Here is a 22,389-nt window from a genome sequence, read left to right on the forward strand (position 1 = left end):
CCAGTAGAGTGGGCGAGTATGACAATAGAGGTCAGACATAACACACTAATGGAAATCTAATGTCAGTAAACTGCAACTTAGTGAGTTTATCACCTTGTTTGTACTTCCTATATTTTTTAATTTTTTATTGATCTGACCATACATTACCTGACTTGCAGAACTCACTAGACTCTTGACCAAAAGTGGCAGGAACAAGCCAAAATAAAATGACTGGCAGGAAGTTGTGATGAAAACTGGCTTGTTTTAGATCATTAGTCCCCATGTGGGTAATGATGTTTATTTTACCTCATCTAGATTTAATTGGGATTATGCAAAAAATGTTTCAATTTCAGCAATCAATGGTAGAAAGAGTCAGATAGACTTCATTACAGCTGGCGAGCAGATTCCAGGAGTAGGGCTATTGGTCATATTACTTATAAATGTATATTTGTCTAGTGGCAGGGTGTAGTTCTGCGTTACAATAATCATAGTAATCAGAGATAGAAGTATACCAAGCTTTATTGGTCATTGCACTCATGTAATGCAGTTTTTTTGTACAACTCGGTCAGTAGTGCAACTCGTGCAATGATAAAAGGAAAGTCCTTCAAGTGTTTCAACTTCAAAACAGCCCACCTCTCATCACATTTACAGCACTCAAAAAGCCTGTTACAAAGTCAGCAGCCCATGTACATAACATATTGAATGTCAAAATAAAAACATCAGACATTGGCTTATGTATATGTTGGACATTCCAGTTAAAAGATTTGCTTTCCTATGAGAGAGCACCTTGCGCTTCAGTGAAAGGAAATGGATTTATTTTCCAGAAACACGCTTGGTTTCTCCCATTACTGTCCAACGATTGGGATGTGCTGCATTGCAGAATTTCAATTCTTTTATCCCCTTACAAAGCGTACAAAATACACATTGTCTGGTATGATACAAAGACAAAATCCTGCTTCCCATTTCAATTATTAATGTTTTTAAATGCATATCAATCAATAACAGGAGAGGATACGCACACTTAAATAACAATAATGAATCCACAGGTTAAGGATGTGTCTGAGCATATTTCTGCGATATAAAATACTTCCTATTTTTTATCATCAACTATTAGGACAGCTCATATTGCCAGACTTTGGTCTGTCCCTTCCAGTGCAGATCTATAATGCAATATAGAACTGTAGAGGCAATGGCGTTCAACAATATTTGCTCAACAGAAGAGGTACTGTATGCAATAGAAGCTATCCACTCTGATTATGTCTGTCTTAATTTAAACTCGGCTCAAGAAAGCAGAGGAATTACAGAGAGATGTGTTCATAACATGTACTGAGGTTACAGGCTGTAAATACAGCCAAAGTACAGTGAAAAAGAGTGACACGTCTGTCAGAGTAGAAGTGGAAAGGAAGCATTTGAATTATGGTCATGCATTTCAGATATTTCGTAAATGCCTTTTGCTTTTCTATGTTTTTCAAAGAGGGTCTTTGAATAGTTTAACCCCTGAGCACAATCCTGTGTCCATTACCAAAAAAACCAACAAAAAAAACCAACAAAAAACAAAGCTGTTCCAGCCTGCTGTGGAAAATTCAGTCTTGGAGGTCACTAGACAAAGTCCAGCACAGTGCTTGAGAGTGGTCTTGGTCTCAAGACCTGTTTAAAGACCAAAAAGCTAGTCTGGTCTTGGACATGTGTTTCAAATTTCTCAAAATTCCTCAACTCTTTTTCTTTGTTTTTTGATTCTATTAACATATTTCCTCTCCTTCTAATGACAGTTTTGTAGTCAAGATGAAGACCAAAGGTGGCAACGTCAACCTTTAAGACCAAGTCAAGAAGTACAGTCTTTTCAAAGACTGGTTAATACAGCACAAATCTTTTAAATTGGGTAAATTAACATTCAACTACAAAGACAAACTTATTTTGTATTTGTAATGTATTCATAGTGTTGCCCATTTACTCCATAAGCATAATACCCATTTTCAGAAAATAAAATGTTTGTTGATACTGGCAAACTCAATTCATCATTCCTCAAACTTTACTGATTCAATATTACTTCAGTGAAAGAATGACTTCCTTTGTACTAGATTTTTGTAAGAGATACAACACATTGATCTAGTGCAACTAGACAGCTGACGCTATAACTCTGGGGGCAAATCTTCTGAATCTGACAACACGGTTTGTGCAATGTAAAAGGTGCACAATTACCTAATCCTACAACGGGAAAGTTGGCCATCTCCTGCCCGTTAACGTTTTTGAACAACATGGTCAACCAGGCCGTCTTGAAATATGAAAACAGTCTTTGACAGAGAAAGATTATGTATTTAAAAAAAAAAAACTAGGAACATTGACAAATTTGAGACCCATGTGCAAGATGAAGACAAAAATCTAAATAAAATGAGACGAATACCAAAGTGGCTGGTGAATAAGCAATCACATTTTGGTCTTAACTAAAAACGCTAGATTCAGAACAGCAAAAAAAATCAAAAATCAGCTGTTAAGACTAATGGTCTGCATCACTTTTGTACTAAATCAAGTAAGTTATTCTTTCACTAGAGTAGTACTGAATAAAAAGGTTATGGAATGATGAATTTATTTTGTATGAAGATAAACATTTTCTTGTGCCTAGGTGTATGAGTATAGTCTATATCATGTCTAAATATGCCATTGTAGTTTAGCATTAAACAATTTCTAAACGAACTGCAAAGTATTTCTCAGTCCTGGGAAAGACTTGTACTAGTCTGTCTTAACCACCTTTGGTCTCGACTAAGTACAACAGGTCTTGGTCTCATTTGGGCTGGTCTTGACTAAAACACTGGCACAGGATATATTAAACAGCTTAGAGCGGGGGTGAGGAAGCAGGTTAATAGAACAGCCGCAGGCCATCATGCCTTCTTATTTTCAACTTATGTCCAGTCTGTCTTGATCAATGCATCTCAAATCTTTCACTCTGAATGTCAGAGGACTAATAAGTCACCATCAAACCTCTCTAGGTGAAAACAGAGTCTCTGGAGATTAAAAAAACCCTGAAATCTTTTCTCTGTACTGCCACTGCTTTACATCCGAGAATACGCAGCTCGGTATGATACCTCTAACCCTCAGAAACTATTGGGGGGCGAGAGGGTGCAGGATGAGGGATAGTGGCACTGGAGCTTGCAGTGCAGAGATGGAGACTGGTGGAGTCAAATCCCTTCAGGTTGGGACGTGAACTCAGGGTGTGGAGATGGGGCTGAACCCCATGGAGCTGAGTGGTCCAGCCATACTATGTGTTGGGTGCATGACTGAGACTTTGGGGGTGAAGCTGCTGCCACTTCTGCTGCTCCTGCACAGCAAGCTGCTGGCTCTGGTCCGATGTTGAAAGGATGTTGATTAAGGGTGACACACAGTTCGCTGGAATGATCAGTCCTGTGAAATACAATAAAAGCTTCAGAATTAATCTCTAAGCCTACAGCCTGTAAGACCAATGTCTTTGAAATATTCTAATACATATTAAATGTCAAACCATCAGTCCTTCAACCTACCAACTATCCTCTGTCCATCTTCTGTTCTAAGGCGAACAATCTGCATCTTTACATTGGTTCCACTGACTGAGGCGAGCACGTTCTCCACCTTCGTCCACACACTGAGCACGGAGCCACACAGAACGTAGTACGTCCTACACCGAAGACCAATCTCACACTGTAGACCCACTGACGCTTTCTTACAGTTACCACGCCTGGGGGAAGAGGAACACACAAGAACACACACAGACATTATGATGACAGAAGATAAAAGCAGACACTGATTTAGGTTGACTGACTGACATGACGGTTTTGCTTAAATGTCTGTGAAAACCAGGACTAAATTTGATCAATCTCTAGTGCACATACCAATATGCATGAGAACAGATTTTTGCAGAAGACTTGTACTGGTCAATCCAGTGTTGCTTGGCATCTTCTGACAAGACCTGTCAGAGCAAAAACATCATGATTAAATAAATCAAGCCAGCCTTACATTTGGCACTTTTCTCTTATAACAATATTAGTCAACGATGTTATCTAACCTTTTTACACTTCTTCTTGATGTCTGTGTACGTCTCCAGTTTGAGCTGTTTGCCTGTGTTGGGCCTGTACACCAGAAACAGCCTCTTCTTGGTATTCACCTCTTTCACCAATATGGCCGTTTTCTTGTTGTTCCTCACCTGAAAATGAAATACAGGTTGTACTTCAGGAGTATAAATCACATTTGCAAGATTGCGCAGAATATTATACTCCACTCAAAATACATAAAATCTGACAAATAAAGACACCACAAAAATTAGGAGGTTTGTTTTGTTCCAATCAGACCAACTCCTTTTTGAATCAAGTAATCATGTTTGTTGATACTGTTCATCAATGTCACTCAACACTAACTTCCACTGATTGTTACTGTAGCCAGTGCAAAGTTTGCAAGGATAATTTTAAGTGAGAAATATCCCCCTGTACCTGTACATAGAAGCCATCATCTGGTCCGCTCTGTTCTGCCCAGGCATGGGTGGCTTCTTCCCATGCCATTCCCCTCTCCACACTGACCTGGGAAAAGAGGTACACAGGTACAAAGTTGAGTACTGATACTGTGATGCAATACTTGATCTGAGTTATATATTCAAGACATGTACCCAAAAGCAACAATATAGTCAAAATGACAGATTAGTAGTTTAGGCATGTATATGACAATTTGACATACTGTGTAGAGCTCAACATGTCCTGATGTGGTGTAGCCTGGTGTTAGGAATTTCTTGCAGTCTACCTTCTTCACCTTCTCATCACCAGAGCCCAAATCTGGTAGAAGACAGAGGAGAGCAAGGTCATCAGATACATTAGATACCCAGTGTTTTGCCTCCAATTTAAGACTGGGAACCAAACGTACATGTCAAGACAGAGACTGACAACTGATTTTAGAAAATAGGAGAAAATTGCTTTTAATGTAGGTACCCTTTATCTACAAATCTACCATAGCTCAAAGAAGGCCTTTCACCCCACTTTTACCCCCTCATCACCTTGCTTGTGCATCTGTGAAAATGGTTCAACGAGATCAGGAGCAACAACAGTTTTATCTTACCCAGAATGCCCATGTCATATCTGCCATTCCTCTTGGCTTCCTGAATAACAGCACCGAGAGTATCAGCGAAGTACTGGAACAAGGCGTTCTGCTGCTGGACCTCCATGCCCAAAATACGGTTCAGGAACTTTCCAATGTTGTTGTAGTCTGTAATAGTGAGGAAATACATGCATTAGCTTAATTTGAGTATTTAGACAATTGCAGCATTGTACAAATTTTGCTATGAAACATTCACAGCCAGAATTGTGTTACAACAACAAATTCTTCTCATCTTTCTAGAAAAAAAAAAAAGAGGAATCACCTTTGTCCAGTGACAGTGTGCTAGTTCTGTCCTCCACATTTATGAGACCCACACCTATTAATCCACTTTGGATTTCTAGAGAAGAAACAGACAGGTTATTACTCAGAGGCATGAATAATTATGAAATAACCATAGATATATTTTTATACAGAAATCAATAATTTTATCAACATCTTCAGGGTGAACCAGTGGTATAACAAACAAAATGGATTGTTGCAATCCCAGACTAAAAGGAAATAAATTCCTTGCCTTGTTTGGAAAAGCCCTATGACTCATACCTTTGAAGAAATCCCCTTCAAAGTCTGAGGGTGGAGACACCAACGGAGAATCAAGTTTTACGATGGACTTCATCACAATTTCCAGAGCATTTCTGCCATACTGTGGCAAAGGTAAAAGAGGGTTATAGTCACTGGCAAATAAAAACGGCAAAATAAAATCTATTCATAGACACATGCTCAATTTGCTTACTTTGTTGTCAAAATTAAATCTGCTGAGATCTCTTGTTTCTGTTGCTCTTCTGTCTCCATGAGTGAGAGCACCCTGTTACAAAGAGTAATACAAATATAGTTGGAAATTTATATTTAGTTAAAATGTTACACTTTCAGATATTCACTTTCATCCAAAAAAGGTTATTTTTAAATCATAAATGCAATGGGCCATTACCAAGCTTTCAAGTCTTTTGGCAACAATGGATGCAAATCTCTGCTCTCCTGCAAGCTCCGATATGAGGAAGACATATTCTGGAGCTGTGACCTGGTTTGACCTGTGTGTTCTCCCTGAGAAATAAACAGAGAAAACAAGTCTGGTACATTGAGAACCATGCATTTTGTCTAGTTGTGCTGTCACACAAAGAACCCAAGGCCGAGTGTCTACTGACCGAACTGTTGTATAGCTCTGTCTGCGCTCCAAGGCAGCTCGAGAGTCATGTGGACTCTCCGCCGCTGGTTCTTCACTCGCCGATCAGCCTGCAAGGATATACCTGAGCTGGCAGCTTCTGAGATGATGGCTATGTTCTGGATGGAACGAAAGACAGCAATGATCACTTTTCACATTATTTATACATATATACATATTACTCTTGTTTTTATGAAATCATGCACTAGCCATAAAATCTACTGTCATGTGCCTGAAAGCCTACAGATCCCCCCTTCTTCCATAACATTGGTTTTACCTTCTCTCCATCCATAAACCTCTGCTTCTCTGTGAGATTGAGGATTTCCACTGGGACATCCAGCTCAGAACGAGATTCATAGGAGATGCTGCCATCATCATTACTGACCACACGACCTTTACGGCCAGTCATCTGTAGCAAAGTTGAAGAGTCAGTAAAGTGATTAGACCAATGCTGGTGTTCAAGGTACAACCAAATACTGATGTGGGTCTATCCAAAATATGAACGGGATTTAATGCCACAGAGTGGTGACCACAAATGTTAATACCTCTGCCACGTTGTCTGGTCCTCCCAGCTCGTCTATTAGCTCATCCAGAGTGTTGGGAGGTAGATCCTCAGCTAGCTTCTCAAGCTTTTCCAGCAGATCTCTCTTCATTTGCTGGGCATCTTCCACTGCGTCCTGACTTGTCAGGCAGCTATCGTGACTCTCTGCCTTGACTTATGGACAAGCACAAACAAGGGATCTATTACACACCAAAGGCCAAACAAGGGTGCATGTACTTCTGTTATTAAATCTGGCAACGTGCTTACCTATGGCAGGCGTGCTAGGGGGGATAATGGAGGCAGTGAAAGCAGGTCTGGTGGAGCCCAGTCCAGAGGCTAGCAAGGCACTTTGAATAGAGTCTGGGTCAATACTCTTCCTTCTCTTCTTTTTCTTCTTCTTCTCTTTCCCTTTCTTTGGTTCTTTTCTGATCAGCCATGGATCTATGCAAAGGAGGGCATAAAGGTTTGTTGGGAGCACTGAATAGACTATAATATATGACCCCTCTATACAAAGGTCTTAATTCATTAATCGCAGCCCCCTGAATCCTCACCATCTTCCTCATCGTCATCAGACTCATCTCTGAATGGGTTGAAGTCATCATCATCATCCGCTGAGCTGACAGATTTGAAGCTGTCATCACTCTCGCAGTCTTTATCAGACTCTTTGTCTGACTCCTCTGACTGGCTCTCCTCTGAGCTGCTCCCAGACAGACCGGCATGCTTGCGATGCTTCTTTTTTGGCTGCTTTTTCACTTCTGAACCTGGAGGGGCGATCATATAGAATGAGAGAAAATTAAAAACTTTTTTTTTTAAAGCCACATAATCCTGTGCATGAGAATACAGCCACAAGTTAGTTTCCCAACTTCTAACACCAGCTCAGGTTCAATAATCTTAAACCAAATTATATCTCAAAACAGGGTATAAATGTGTTGTGCCCTCATCATTAGTCAATATGGAATATGGAACTAAATAATCTGAAAAATAAACTATGATGACGGGTACAGTTTTAATCAGTCAACTTTAGCTGACATTTTCCCTACCTTTCCTCTTCTTGCCCTTCTGTTGAGAAGGTTCAGCTGCAGTGTCACTGGGAGAGGGGGTCTTCTTGGCTGAGAGGTCGATGCCTAGCAGGCTGTAGAGCTTCTGTCTGTCAGGAGCTGGGAAGTGCTTCTCAATCAGGGACTGCAGCACACCTCTAAAAAAGGGTTAGGGTTAGTTAAACTGTTGTGTTGACAGCATGCAGTATTCTTTGTCAAATTGTGTGCAAAGATGAATCTTCAGTTTGGGTTAAAGTGAATCCTTACTTTGCAGTTGACACAAAGTCATTGAGCTCTCCTCCTCCTTCCTCCAAGGCCTCAAGTGTTCGTGCCTCTCCTGTTGACTGAAGACCAATCACCACACACTGTAGAAGAAACAGACTGTCAACATGATTCATACACAAACACTGAGGACAGCAGTAAGCATAACTGCTGTACATAGAAATCCCAGATTATTGTTATTGAGGGTTTTTTTTTTGATCAGGGTCTTTTTATTGTAATTTTTCACATCATATTGTTATTGAGGGTTTAACCATCACGAGTGGATGTGCAAATATGAAATACTCAAGTTTTACAAAACGAATCTCACCTTTCCATTTTGGACCTCCTCTCTGGCCAGCTGGACCACTCTGCGGACCTTGGAAGCAATGCAGAGGTATTTGAAGAACCTCTGGTGAGCAGACCAGAACTGGCCCCACATGGACTTCTTCATGCGTTGCTCTGCATCCATCAGGTTAGCAGCCTGCTGGAACTTCTCGCGTGCACTCACCCACTGAAACAGGCAGGAGGACAGCACAATAAATCAATTAATTCGCTGCAAGCACAAATGAAAAGGAGAATGAATACAATATGCTTACAATGTAATTCCACAAGCTTATTTTCAGGTCCTTACCAGCCGCACAGATTTGTTGTACATCTTGATGTATTGTTGAGTCAGAGGAACCTCCTCAATCTTGAAAGTCACACCTGTAAAACTCAACTGCCTCGCAATGTACATCCCCCTCAGTTTCATATCCATAGCAACTATCTCCATGGCACCGACACCTCTAAAATGCAGGGGGAAATATGTAGGAAAAAAAAAGGACTGAATCATTGAGATTGTCAATTCAACACCACCCATCATCATTCCATGGACATTGTTTTGCTCCTTTCTTTGGAAATCTTTCCATCATGTACAAATACAAAAACTTACCTGCGCTCAACAGCTTGGATGAAATTGCCAAACTCTCTGAAGGGGGTTCCATCACCCCAGATGCCCAGCCGGTTCATGTAGGCCATGTTCCGGGGTTCAGAGGCACCTAGATGGAAAAAAAATACAAAAATTTAACAATTTACATGTTCATACATGTTCACACCATCTCCACCTGAATTTAGGGTGCCAACCGATTCAACGAGTAGGACCATCTTTTATCCACTAGGCTTTTGTGGATTTCAGTTGATTACATGTCCACTCACCTGTGGCACTAGCGTACACCACCCGCGCTTTGGGAAGTTTGTTCTGCAGCTCCAACACTGCAAGCCCAGTCTTAGTAGGTTTGGACGATCCAATTGGACACACATTTTTGGCTTTGTGACACTCATCATACACGATCTTAGGACATCATGTTAAAGAAAGCCATTAACATTTCTGGAGAGGAAAAGCTAAAAGGATATTCTTGCAATCACCTCAGTGCTGTTAAGAGCAACAGATATAAATCTGTAGATTTTGCATAGGTAGGAAAAATAGAACAAAATTATCATTATTTTCTGAGCACATCTATTAAACTAGCTGTTAGGTTCTTCATATAGCTTCCATGAAAGGATACAACTCCATCAAAGTCCTCCCCGCACCAGTGGAGAAGCTGTTGAAATCTGGTCTTGTACTTCCCTCCAGACTGGCTCTCTCCTATCAAGGAAGAGTACGTGGCGAAGATCACACCTTTCTTCACACTCCCATTGTGTTTAGAGGAGATTTTGCCATATTTGAACTGAAAATTAAAAACTGGAAATCAGTAACTAACACTTTGACATTAGCGAGGCAGTAACACATCTCTCATTGTTTATTGAGCTATGTATCATACAAGTATCTTACCTTGTTTAGTGAATGAACCTGAATGTTCTTCGCTCCTATATCCCTTAGATCCCTTTCAGCGTCATACTTCAAGTCATTTGAGACACTAAACCTAAACAGCAGAGGAGAATGTATACAATGAGGGAACAAAAGTGGGGTCAGTCATGCTGCATGGAGTTTTCAGGACTTCTTATCAAACATTGCCTTGTTAGTTTCCCCCAATGTCCAAAATCATGAGGAATTTGTGATATTTACCAAAGTGATCTCTTCCTGCCTAAAAGGTAATTCTCATAGATTATCCCAGCAATGGTCCTGCCTTTTCCCACACCAGCTCCATCACCTATCAAATAGGCAGCTCGATCTTCATTAGGGAGGAATGTCTCATGTTGCTGTGGTAGAAAGACACAGGAAGGTATAACATTTTAGCATTGTAATAAAATGACAAAGGGAACCAAGATTCACTGCAAATTACAAATTAAAATGCATAATTTTTCCTTTCAATAAAGTTTTGAATTTGGAGTCAAGTGTAGTCACTGCATACAAGATTGGACTAATTACACTGCATGTCACAATATGCTGTCACTATTCAGAAGGCTATAATGGTTGTAAGGGTTTTAGGTACTCCGCTTTGTGCCCATTAACGCCTCTTTGCTGTTCTAAAATCACTACAAAGCACGGACTCGCGTGGTTTATTGATTTTATAAAACAACAGTAACACATGTATAATGCAAATGAAGAAATCCTAATCAATAATTAAACATTGATTAATTACATGCTCTATTGGTGCTCTATTGGATTGAGATCTGGTGACTGTGGAGGCCATTTGAGTACAACCATTTGAGTTGAACTCATTGTCATGTTCAAGAAACCAGTTTGAGATGATTTGAGCTTTGTGACATGGTGCGTTATCCTGCTGGAAGTAGCCATTAGAAGATGGGTACACTGTGGTCATAAAGGGATGGACATGGTCAGCAACAATACTCAGGTAGGCTGTGGCGTTTAAACGATGCTCAATTGGTACTATGGGGCCCAAAGTGTGCCAAGAAAATATCCCCCACACCATTACTACACCACCACCACCACCACCAGCCTGAACCGTTGATACAAGGCAGGATGGATCCATGCTTTCATGTTGTTTACGCCAAATTCTGACCCTACCATCTGAATGTCGCAGCAGAAATCGAGACTCATCAGACCAAGCAACGTTTTTCCAATCTTCTATTGTCCAATTTTGGTGAGCCCGTCCGAATTGTAGCCTCAGTTTCCTGTTCTTAGCTGACAGGAGTGGCACCCGGTGTGGTCTTCTGCTGCAGCAGCCCATCTGCTTCAAGGTTCGAAGTGTTGTGCGTTCAGAGATGCTCTTCTGCATACCTCGGTTGTAACGAGTGGTTATTTGAGTTACTGTTGCCTTTCTATCAGCTCGAACCAGTCTGGCCATTCTCCTGACCTCTGCCATCAACAAGGCATTTTCGCCCAGAGAACTGCCACTCACTGGATATTTTCTCTTTTTCGGACCATTCTCTGTAAACCCTAGAGATGGTTGTGCGTGAAAATCCCAGTAGATCAGCAGTTTCTGAAATACTCAAACCAGCCCGTCTGGCACCAACAACCATGCCACGTTCAAAGTCACTTAAATCACCTTTCTTCCCCATTCTGATGCTTGGTTTGAACTTCAGCAGATTGTCTTGACCATTGTCTGCATGCCTAAATGCATCGAGTTGCTGCCACATGATTGGCTGATTAGACATTTGTGTTAACGAGCAGTTGAACAAGTATACCTAATGAAGTGGCCGGTGAGTGTATATAAAATAGCGTTACCTCAACACACAAATGTGGACTACAAATGTGGACTTCAGATAGACCTAACAGTTACCAAATTACTTAGCAACCTCAGGAACAACAACCACAACGACCGCTTGGATATAGCAGGGAAGTCTACCTATGCTAGACTCTGGTAGCGAGCGATAATGGGCCAAATATATTAAAGTGTGACTCTATATCTCCGGATTCTGGAGATTAGAGCTGCAACGATTAATCAATTAGTTGTCAACTATTAAATTAATTGCCAACTATTTTGATAATCGATTAATCGGTTTGAGTAATTTTTTAAGAAAAATAAGTCAAAATTCTCCGATTCCAGCTTCTTAAATGTGAATATTTTCTGGTTTCTTTACTCCTCTATGACAGTAAACTGAATATCTTTCAGTTGTGGACAAAACAAGACATTTGAGGACGTCATCTTGGGCTTTGGGAAACACTGATCGACATTTTATAGACCAAATAACTAATCGATTAATCAAGAAAATAATCGACAGATTAATCAACAATGAAAATAATCGTTAGCTGCAGCCCTACTGGATATCCATTTGTTTCTAATGTTCTTCAGTGGAAGACTCTGTGAAATTATAAAGTCTGTATGATGTGCATCTTGGTACACAACAGTAGGCCAGAGGTGGGCTGTCCTGTTGTTTCCCACCCTGAGTGTTCAAAATGGCCGCCATGTGAATGAGGTCAAGGGCAGGCATTGCGGTAGCTAGGAGGCAATTATAGCCCAAACAGTAAAACAATATGGAGGCAGGAGGGAAATTCTCTCTTGGAATATGAGAAGAGTCGAATCTTGCTCAATGTCACACATGAGATTAAGTTAGAGATCCTGGTCTGGAATTTTCAGGAGGGCCAAAGTCTCCAGTTTTGAGCCCAGTCACACTACAGGATAATCTGTACCGACTGTGCTTCAACTGGGCTTTAATTAAAAAAAACAAAACTTTAATGCACATCTCAATTAGCATTTCTACATTTAAAGAATTAGCTATTAGCCAGTGGCCTGAATGTAACTTCACTGTTCTTTGGCAACATGTAAAAAAATGTCCGCAATCATTTATTCAATGTCAAGGTCCTGGTCTAATAAATCACCCTTGAACCATAGCTATACAGCTGTACAGTGTAACATGAATCATCAAGTTCCCAGATATCACATGACCGTGTAGCCTACTCCAGCTGGCTAGCTACATTTTAAAACTCAGTTTCAAATGTCACTTTCAATTTGAAAGTGAAAGTTACTTTGCTCAAAGATTTGCTTTTGTGATTTTTCCACTGCCATTTTTCCCACTGTGGCTGAATACATATTGAATTGTCACTACTCGTAACCGGACTGTCTAGCTATAAAGAGAGTATACTGTGACGTAATCCGTACACAAGATCAGTGTAGTCTCGCAGGCAGTCAAATCATGTACTGAGAGCAGGAACCCTTCCCAAGCCAGAGAGAGAAATAGAAGTGTTTACCTGAGCTGCATATGTGATAGCTTCCAGCTGCAGAGCAGACAGCCAGCCACGGTCAATGGTTTCCTCTGGGATGGAGAGTCTGTACCACACATTTGGGGGGTTGACACTGGACAGGGAACTGGTCTCCACCACAGGATCAGGGTGCCGCAGGCCAATCTTTACTGGATGGACAAACCGACCAGACAATGTATCAATCCACAAACTATAGTTGCATTTTCTGAAGAAAATGCGTGTCTGAACCCTGGTTGACTGACAGGAATTTGCCTCATACACTGACAGTAATACTTACATTTCATGGGCATGTACTCTGCATAAGTCTCTGCATGACCCAACTCTTCTTCGTCTTCCTCTTCAGGCTCATCCTCCTCCTTCATCCCTGGGAGTTTCTGTACATAGACAGAGATGAAGAGAAAGAATGTGAGTAACAGCTGTTTCACACAAAAGTCTTCTCCTCTGAAGCATCTCCTAAGTCCACTAGAAAATGGTTCACAAATTTATGAACAAGGATGCAAACCAACTTTCCACTGGTGCTTTTAACAATGTAATTGTTGTACCAACGCATTATTTGGCAGCACTCAACATTCTGTATCTTTGTAAATCACTATGTAATACTCACCAGAGAATGTGAAAAGTTCTGTACTTTCATGTCATCGTTTACCCAGATCCGGGTAGCGTCTTTACCCAGCCCTTCCTTCTTTATTCCATTGTTCATTTCCACTGAAAGGCCAAGCAAGACCACAGGTGTTACTGATGGCATGGTCAAAGTGGCACAAGAGCAATATTAATGCATTACAAAATTACACTGATATTACACAAACTTGGGAGACTGCCCAACCTCAGTTATTTTTCTTCAACAGATGTATTTTGTATGTTTCTAACAGGTATTGTGTAATCCAAACAATACATAATAACAATAATAATAATTCTGTTTTAATACATCCTAGGGCTGAACAATTGATCGAAATTTTATCGAAATTGCAATATGGCCTACTGCAATTTTCAAATCGCAGGAGGCACAATATTTGTTAAAGGTGAAATGTGTGTCAAAATACCATTTTAAATTAAATATTGTCATGCTACAGAGATGTCCTGGCCTACACATCATATTGCACAGACTTAAGAAAACATCTGTTTGGTACAGATCACCGTAAAAATCACACCATAATTATTTTAATACGTTTTTCAATGAAAATGAGAATAAGGATGTAAAAATTATCATTCCCTCTAATATCACAAATCATATCGCAATTGCAATATCAGTCAAAATAATTGCAATTAGATATTTTTTCAAAATCGTTCAGCCCTAATACATCCTCAACTAACTCAAAGTTTGGACCACTTGGTTTCATGCTGCTCAAATGAAATGTTCTTACATACTCAACAGCGATCTGAATCTGCATTCAGAAAATTTAGCTCAAAATAATCCCAAACAGGACTTTTCCCTCAAGTATTTCGACATGAGTTGTGGAAACAGCGATAGTATTGACAACGCTGGCACTTCCTCCAAGGGCAGGAGGAGCTCATGGGGGTCGAACAAGTAGGTCTACAGGACTAGGCTATCTGGTGGCATTAAAGTTCAGCAAAAACAGCCAAACATTATCCACCAAAATTCATTCTCTTTTACCCTGCATAACGAAAACTACAAATATTTCACCTACAGTATATTTATATTTTAGTTAGTTTTACAAGTAGATAAGAGTTTTAGTTCAGTATTAGTTTTTTCAACAAAGTCTCATTTTTATGTGTCATAATGTCCTTCAAATTTTTGGCCGCCATTTGGACAAAAAAAAAAAAAAAAAAAAAGCCACTTCTCATTATCCACAGGTCAGAATAACACGAAATTTGGCAGGCACATTAACTAGGTATACCTTTAGTTTGTGAAAAGCAATGGGAGTCCAAAAATGGCCAAGTTATTAACCTATCAAAAAGTTCAGCTGAATGTAAAAGCATGATATAGAAATCAATCCACTTGAAATTCTACATGCAGTGTGTGCCACAAGGGTATAAAGCAGCCAGCTGGGTGGGAAAAGTCAGCAGCTATGGAGGTGTGGGGGCCATGCACCACAACCTCAATTGGAATGCTCTCTTACGCATTTGAAGGGCTCTATTCTTGAAATTTGAAGGAGGATTAATCAATACAATTGTCTTGTAACAGCAGAACCATTTTAGGTGGTTGGAAACATCAAAACAGTAATATTAATATCAGTAATATTATGCTGGTCTCATAACAGCTTTCTCTAGATGAAGCCCTCTAATATTTTCAATACTAGTATGACAGTTAAAGTTAAGTTAGTTAAGTTAAAGTTATAAAAAAAAAATTCTTGGTACGGTCTTTGGATTCTCATTGCCAAAAGGTGACACAAACGTGTCAGAAGCCATTTGGCGTGAAAGTTTCACTTTCATTTTCATGACATGGGCCTATAGCAGGCGTGGACAATCATGTGCCATGAGTCTGCCAAGAGTCTGCAGGTTTTCATTCCAACCAAACACTACAGCAGCTGATTTCACTGATTAGTTCCTCCTTGTTGGTTAAAGCAATGTTAAATCAAATCACCTGGTGTAGTGTTTGGTTGGAATGAAAATCTGCAAACTCTCCACCCTCCATGGACCATGATTGTCCACCCAGGCCTATAGTCTCCTTCCACATTTTTAAATTTCAGTTTACAACAGTGTTTTTTAATACCTAGTTCTCATCTTAGGTTTAGTTTACGATAACCTTGATGCAGACTGAGATGTCATTCTGAATTAGTAAACCAGCTAGCAAAGAAGACTACTGGTAGGTATCGTAGCTAGGCTACCATCATTAGTTTACGAGCTGGCTGCACACTGCTGACACATCTTACATAGTACCCTACCATTAAATAATTCATATTTTCGCTGTTCTATCAAGTGGTCACTGCCCACTCTACTTGACAACTTCACCAATTATGAAAATAACAGCACATAGAGTACAACCAGCATGCGATTTACCTACTATCCTGTAATTTTCCAAATCACTAGCCGCGATTACACTGAACATAATTTAGTTCCCATGTGCACCCCAACCAATTGACAACTATGATTTTCATAGCCAGATATTTTCCCTATTTAAATGTATTGTGTGACGTTTTAATACACATACTGACAGTATGTGACAACACATGAGTTCATGTATTTCAAGGCTGTAAAAGGTTTATAAACTGACTTTGAAATGGGCAAATTAGGCAAACTGACCAAATTCTATTGAGTCATTTAGAACACGTAATGTTACCAAATTCAGTCCTTTACAATTGGCTGTGAAATCATGCTTGAAAACCATTTGTAAACCTGTATCGTTCAATGGGTACAGCATGTAGAGACATGTGAACAATCTCATAGCATGTTTCTATCACTTACTCAGGCCTGTAGCTGTCGCCGTAGCTACTGGTTGGGCAATGTCAGGTGGAGGCTTCAGCTTCATGAGCTCCATCAGACTGTTGCTCTTTAGACCAGTGCCCTTCACACTGCCGGTCCTAAGGAGGTCCTTCAGCTGAATCTGAGAAAGAAATCAAATGCAGCATAACCAAAGGAACTGCTATTCTCTGTGGTGTCCAGTATTTTCAGGATGTTTTATTTTAAGACAAAAGATTGTCACACACATACCTGCTCTCTGTTAGAAGGCACCACTGTGGACACTGAAGGAGGAACACTTGTGGAAGAGGACGATGATGAACCCCGCAGGGCTGCAGTAGTGACATGTACCACCTTGGTTACAGTTATGGTGTGTTTGATAGGGTTTGTAGCTGATTGTTTGGTCACAACAGTTCCTAGCGATGGCAACTGATTCAGTTGATTTAAGACAAACGTGGTGGTTGATGGCTGAGGTTTGTGCTGTTGGAAATATTATGGAGATACATGGGTTAGAGAGAAAGAATGTATTTTATACATACCAGAGAAAAAAGACATAAGTTGCAATAGAGCATTGTTTTTTATACTTAGTGGAAATAAATGTTTTGTAATCTTACCCTGATAGTAACTATGGGGAGTGGAGCTGCGGTCTCAGTTCGAACAGCTCCCACTGCCTCAGCCCCCAAACCAACATCCAGGGCACTGATGGAGATAGACTGGAAGAGGGCCATGAATAAGATCATTAACATTAAGTAATGAAAATAAATCACTTGAGCTGCTTCCATAAGAAAAATGAAGGCAGTCTTGCAGGAAAGAAACTGTAATTTCTAATGTCACTGAGGTGAGCCGTGTTAAGATTATCTTACTTGCTGGGTTGTAGAGGGCTGTGCAACATCCTGAGAATCAACATCAAACACATCATTTGGGCAAATGCCACTCTCGCTTAGGGCTGTTAGAAGTAAATCCTGTCCAGGATCCATCTGCAAGAAAAATGCATATAACCCTACATTAATATCTTCAACATAGAGTGATGACAACATTCATGTGCATAAATAATGAACTACCATACCAACAGTTCAATGATAAAATGAAAACAAAATATTTTTGCATGGCCGCAATGAGCAGGTTTCACTGCATGGTTGTCACTGTCATACACTATAGGGAAGAGTATGCAAGTGCAGAAGGGCATGCATACCAAACAACCTCCACCTCTACAAATGTTTTATTATAGAAAATGTGTGAAATAATTTAAGGGTGTCATGATGAACTCATGCATCCGATTTGGGAGAAAATAGGACAAGACATTCAGTGTTCACAGAGCCGGGCGGCCCTATACGCTCACTACGCAAGTTGCGCAGGGCCCCGCCTCCCCCTTGTGTCAAAGTGTGCGTCAATGTTTACAACTTCAATGAAGATGAAGCGGAACTATCCTTCTGGTAATGAAAAGAGGAAAAAAAACACCATGAGAGTGAATTGCAGGAACAGCAATCAGGTAAACTTGTGTTCTCTCCTGTCCAAGTTTGATGTCAGCAAATAACAATAACGTTAAGTTGATGTGCTAGCTTGCAGTGCATCTCTCTCTCTAGTCTGTCTGTCTTGCTAACCTAGCTGGGCAGTGCATCTCTTGGTCTGTCTGTGTCTTGCTTGCCAGCCACTTCCAGGGCCGTGTTCTGTGACTTTGTGCCTGACAAAAGTGAGAGTGAAATACAACTATTTATTACATTTGATAAACGCCAGTGGGCAACGGTGTTTATAGACTGCTGCTCAGAAAAGATAACCGTGTCGCGCGTGAACATTCATTCATGTGCGCGTGCACAAAATGAAACTCGCGCTCCTCTGTGGGGACCACAAGCTAATCACACAACTGTATAGGTTTTATTTTACTATTTTGAGACATAAAGCTGCAGCCATAGCCTATAGGCTTATGTTTACATTGTATAGCCAAAGCTAATTGTATAATATCGTGAGGACTGGACTAATTACCAGGCAGCAGAGCCAAAGCTCAGTGTTTTCTACATTATATATTTTCTACAATTTCTTATTTATGTTAATGTTAATATTCACTTATCTTAAGATTCTATAGAATATATTCTATTCAATAAATATTGTTTGTTTATACCTATTTCTGTTCTGTATAGGCCTACTTATTCTTAGACCGACAGATGGAGCAAACTGTTTTAAAGGAGGGAGGACTGTAGTGGGAACACTGGGGTGTCAGGTGTGACTGTGCGGCAATGGCAAATGGTTTACATGGCTCACGGGTCAGGTAGGAGGGCCCCTTAGCAGAATTTTGCTTAGGGCCCCAGGGAGGACAGGACCGGCTCTGAGTGTTCAACAAATGTAAAAGAGTAAAAAATTAAAAGTAATGGGTTAAATATTTCACAAAGACATGGCACTCAACTGTGAACCGTAAATTGACATTTACATAAAGAGGTAGTAATATTTTGACCAATCTCTAAGCTTTTCACAAACTAATGTAAGGCTCAGAGTTGGAGGTTTAACTTAGATGGAGATGCCAGCTAATCCTCAAATTATGTCTTTTGTCCAAGTTGTTTGCCCTTGAGGGTCTGTGTGCCAAAACATACAAAAGATACCAATCTCTGCTTGAGCTATTGGATGAAATACAGGAGGGTAATAATAATAAACCCTACCTATGATAACTATAATGTCATTATTACAGTTGACACATAATACGGCAAATGAAGTAACACAATTTTAAAAAGGAAAATAAACACAGTAATGATGTGGTCAAGTAGTACATCAAACCAAAATCACCTAATGCAGCATGTGTAGCACACGTGCAGAAGAATCAACAAATAAGCGGCGCGACGTGAATTTGAAGTCGATTTGTCAAAGAATAAAATCAATCCAAGATGTAATGCAATTTACACATTTAGCCAGTATAAAAGTCCAGTCGTCCACTGTTCAAGTTTACTGCGCTAGTGACTCAAGCTAAACGACTGTAAAATGTTTATGCCGTTATAAATGTAATGCCACACCGGCTCTCGTCTCGCAGCGCACGCTAGTAAAACACTTGGATCACGAATCGAGTTACCTTTATTCACATCAAAGTAAGGTATGTTCCGTCCATTCGTCTCAGTAACGTTTATAAACCAGGATTGTCACCGAGAGCCTGAGACTTGTTCCAAAGTGACCCAAACCAAGACACGTGTTTCCAATGCACTCTTCAACTTCCTGGTCCCTCCGACTCACGTAGTTCCCCCCAATCTTCGTTAGCATAGCCAGCTAATGATGAGTGCAATCATACTGTAACAACGTATGATAAAACATATTACCTAACCTATTGAGACATTTCGGCTAACAACCTAGCTACACTAACCATTCATCGAATAAAGTCACTGCACTATTATGCCAGTTAACCTGGCCTGGTACGTAGCTTAGCTGCGTTAGCTTTGCTAAGTTACAGAAAGCTGACTGAACTCAAACACATTCACACTAATGACAGTGACATGGCAGTGAAGTCAAATGTCTAGCTAACATTAGCTAAGCTATTTGTCAGCAATGTGGCCAAGCACCATGTAGCTAGCTACACATGTGGTTAAATCTTCACATACATAATATTAACCTAGACGACTTAGTTGCGTTAACTTGAGTAACAAATGCCAGTCACCTTCCTTCCTTTTGTATCACGCACATAGTAACGCTATCTATTTCCTGGGGTTTGCTTGCTGTCATAACTTAACTTGAGTAACGCTGGGCGTTAGCTAATGTTATGTTAATGTTTAATGCATTGGTAGTTACGTTATACTAACGTTATACTAATGCCGACTAACTTAACGTAATAGTATCAAGTTATCGGTAGCGAGCTAAAACTGTACAAACATCTATCAAATTAACCACTAACTTTGGGGCTATATCTCACGTTGTGTCCTTCCAACCTGGTCACAGTTGCTGGGTACGCTAGCTAGCTAATTACCCACTCGCATTGTTTTGATGTTGTTGACGATGCTCAGTCACATTCACTGTCACTGTGTGGCTAGCTAACGTTAGCGAGTAACGTTAACGAAGATGAGTTGCTGTCGCAGACTCGCAGCCACAATCGAATAACGAACTTAAAATTTCCTTTAGATATCACCGCACAACGGCAAATGAATGTTTTTTTACGATCTGATACGTTAAATAAGTCTTAAAAGAACAATTCCGTCGTTGATATCAACTTACTTGACAATTAACTGCCGCTGTAAGTCGCGGTCGGCGGCGCTCCAGTTAACGCAGCAGTTGGAGGTTTGTTGTCCTCTTCGCTCCGCTGCTCTTCAACCGCCTTACGCCATCTTTTATCAAACGCTCAGCCGCATGCTGGTCACGTGACATGCAGCCCGACAGCTGCGATTTTCACAGTCAAATTTCTCACCTCGCGTCGATGGAAATGGGTCTTCGAACAGCCGTCGGACGCCCTTTGACGAAAATAAACTGATAACGACGAGAAAGTTATCATTTCTACGATGTTAATACAAACGGCAAAGATAGCAGAGACAGCGAGCTAATTCAGTGTCACGTGACCCCGTGAGGTCTCAGTAGGAAGTGACGACATGAAATTTCTTCTTCTTCTTCTTTTCTTCTTCTTCTTCTTCTTCTTCTTCTTCTTATCCCTCTTCTTCTTCTTCGGGTTTTCTTCTTCTTCTTCATTTTCGGAGCGATTGGAAAACAACTTATATTACCTTTATTTAAACCCGAGAAAATCATTGAGGCCTGGCCCTCATTTACAATGATGTCGAGTATAAAGATATAAAATAATAAAAATACAATAAAAGAAAACAATCAATTCGAACAAGTATATAAGTACAGTTAATAAAAGATACAAGATACAAAAAAAACAATCAATTAAAACAAGTATGTATGTACAGATAATAAAAGATACAGGATACAAGATATAGAACAAATCAATTAAAACAGGTGCAAACAGAAGTTAAGTGGTTCGTGATCATAAATTTAAATTGTCCAAGGGTTACTAAAGTATCAATTTTTAGGGTGCTCTGCAAAGAGTTCCAGGCGGTCGGAGCATAAAAACAAAAAGCAGATCTCCCAAGCTCAGTACAAACTCTAGCGACTTGCAATGAAAGCCAGTCATTAGACCGAGTATGATGTGGTCCAAAGGACCAGTCTAGCATAGATGTGATATAAGATGGCTGCTTCCCAATGAGGGCCTTGTAGATAAATAAATACATATGCTTATCACGTCTCTCGGACAGAGAAGACCACCCAACTTTTTCATACAGGATGCAATGATGAGTGCTATAAACATCACCAGTAATAAACCTAAGAGCAGAATGGTAAACAGCATCCAAGGGTTCATTATGAGGTTCATTGCTGCCACCCATTGATTCAGAGTGCCACCCGAGACTTTGAAATGTCTTAGAAAATCATCCAATCATCTCTTACCTCTTTCTTTTTTTTTTTTAAATTTAGATTGCTATTTGCTTGTTATGATGAAAACAAGAAGATCAAATTTGGTCTCAAATATGCTATATTGGCATACCCAAGTGACATCCATGAGAAACATCAGAAATGTCCAGAAATCTTCTGACAGCATCTGTTATTTTATTTTCCATGACTTTTCATCTAATGGCATAGTTAGTGACAAATGCAATATATGCAAGGAATATTCAGCATATGACACTCCCTTCACTGCTTTCATATTTGAATTATTCTTTCCTCGATCCTTTGCGAACACTGTGCTTACCCTACTTCATGATTTCCATCACAGTACGATCAATTTTGTGTTCCTTTTTCAAGATGCAGTCATATAGACCTACATTACATTTACATCCGCTTTCCCCACATCTTCATTTGTTTATAGTAGGCTACTCTCCAGCCTCTCTACTCTCTAGATGTGCACAGACTCTTTTAG

General features: G+C 40.1%; 1 protein-coding gene across 2 annotated transcripts; it reads right to left on the reverse strand.

The window, feature by feature from the left end:
• Positions 1 to 480: 480 nt before the first annotated feature.
• On the reverse strand, positions 481 to 20,808 carry sbno1 (strawberry notch homolog 1 (Drosophila)). 2 transcript variants are annotated; one of them, XM_071537811.1, is made up of 33 exons: positions 20,703 to 20,808; positions 17,387 to 17,500; positions 17,138 to 17,236; positions 16,776 to 17,003; positions 16,530 to 16,668; positions 13,771 to 13,871; positions 13,444 to 13,540; positions 13,155 to 13,315; positions 10,128 to 10,261; positions 9,894 to 9,984; positions 9,628 to 9,789; positions 9,278 to 9,413; positions 9,015 to 9,120; positions 8,715 to 8,868; positions 8,412 to 8,594; positions 8,090 to 8,187; positions 7,826 to 7,980; positions 7,337 to 7,546; positions 7,053 to 7,226; positions 6,790 to 6,959; positions 6,522 to 6,653; positions 6,228 to 6,363; positions 6,014 to 6,126; positions 5,819 to 5,890; positions 5,629 to 5,728; positions 5,351 to 5,425; positions 5,050 to 5,196; positions 4,675 to 4,769; positions 4,434 to 4,520; positions 4,013 to 4,150; positions 3,840 to 3,916; positions 3,492 to 3,685; positions 481 to 3,375 (listed from the first exon to the last, which is right to left on the reverse strand). In XM_071537811.1, the coding sequence occupies exons 2-33, from the start codon at positions 17,498 to 17,500 to the stop codon at positions 3,233 to 3,235; spliced, it is 4,221 nt and encodes a 1,406-aa protein (XP_071393912.1). In that variant the 5' UTR covers positions 20,703 to 20,808; the 3' UTR covers positions 481 to 3,232. The 2 variants fall into 2 exon arrangements, with proteins under 2 accessions (XP_071393912.1, XP_071393913.1); XM_071537812.1 differs by lacking the exon at positions 20,703 to 20,808 and adding an exon at positions 19,576 to 19,704.
• Between the last annotated feature and the right edge of the window lie 1,581 nt (positions 20,809 to 22,389).

The sequence above is a fragment of the Centroberyx affinis genome, unplaced genomic scaffold, assembly GCF_046629955.1.
Source record: "Centroberyx affinis isolate AG114_WGS23_722 - 3 ecotype Tasmania unplaced genomic scaffold, CSIRO-AGI_Caff_v1 ptg003129l_1, whole genome shotgun sequence".
NCBI lineage: Eukaryota > Metazoa > Chordata > Actinopteri > Beryciformes > Berycidae > Centroberyx > Centroberyx affinis.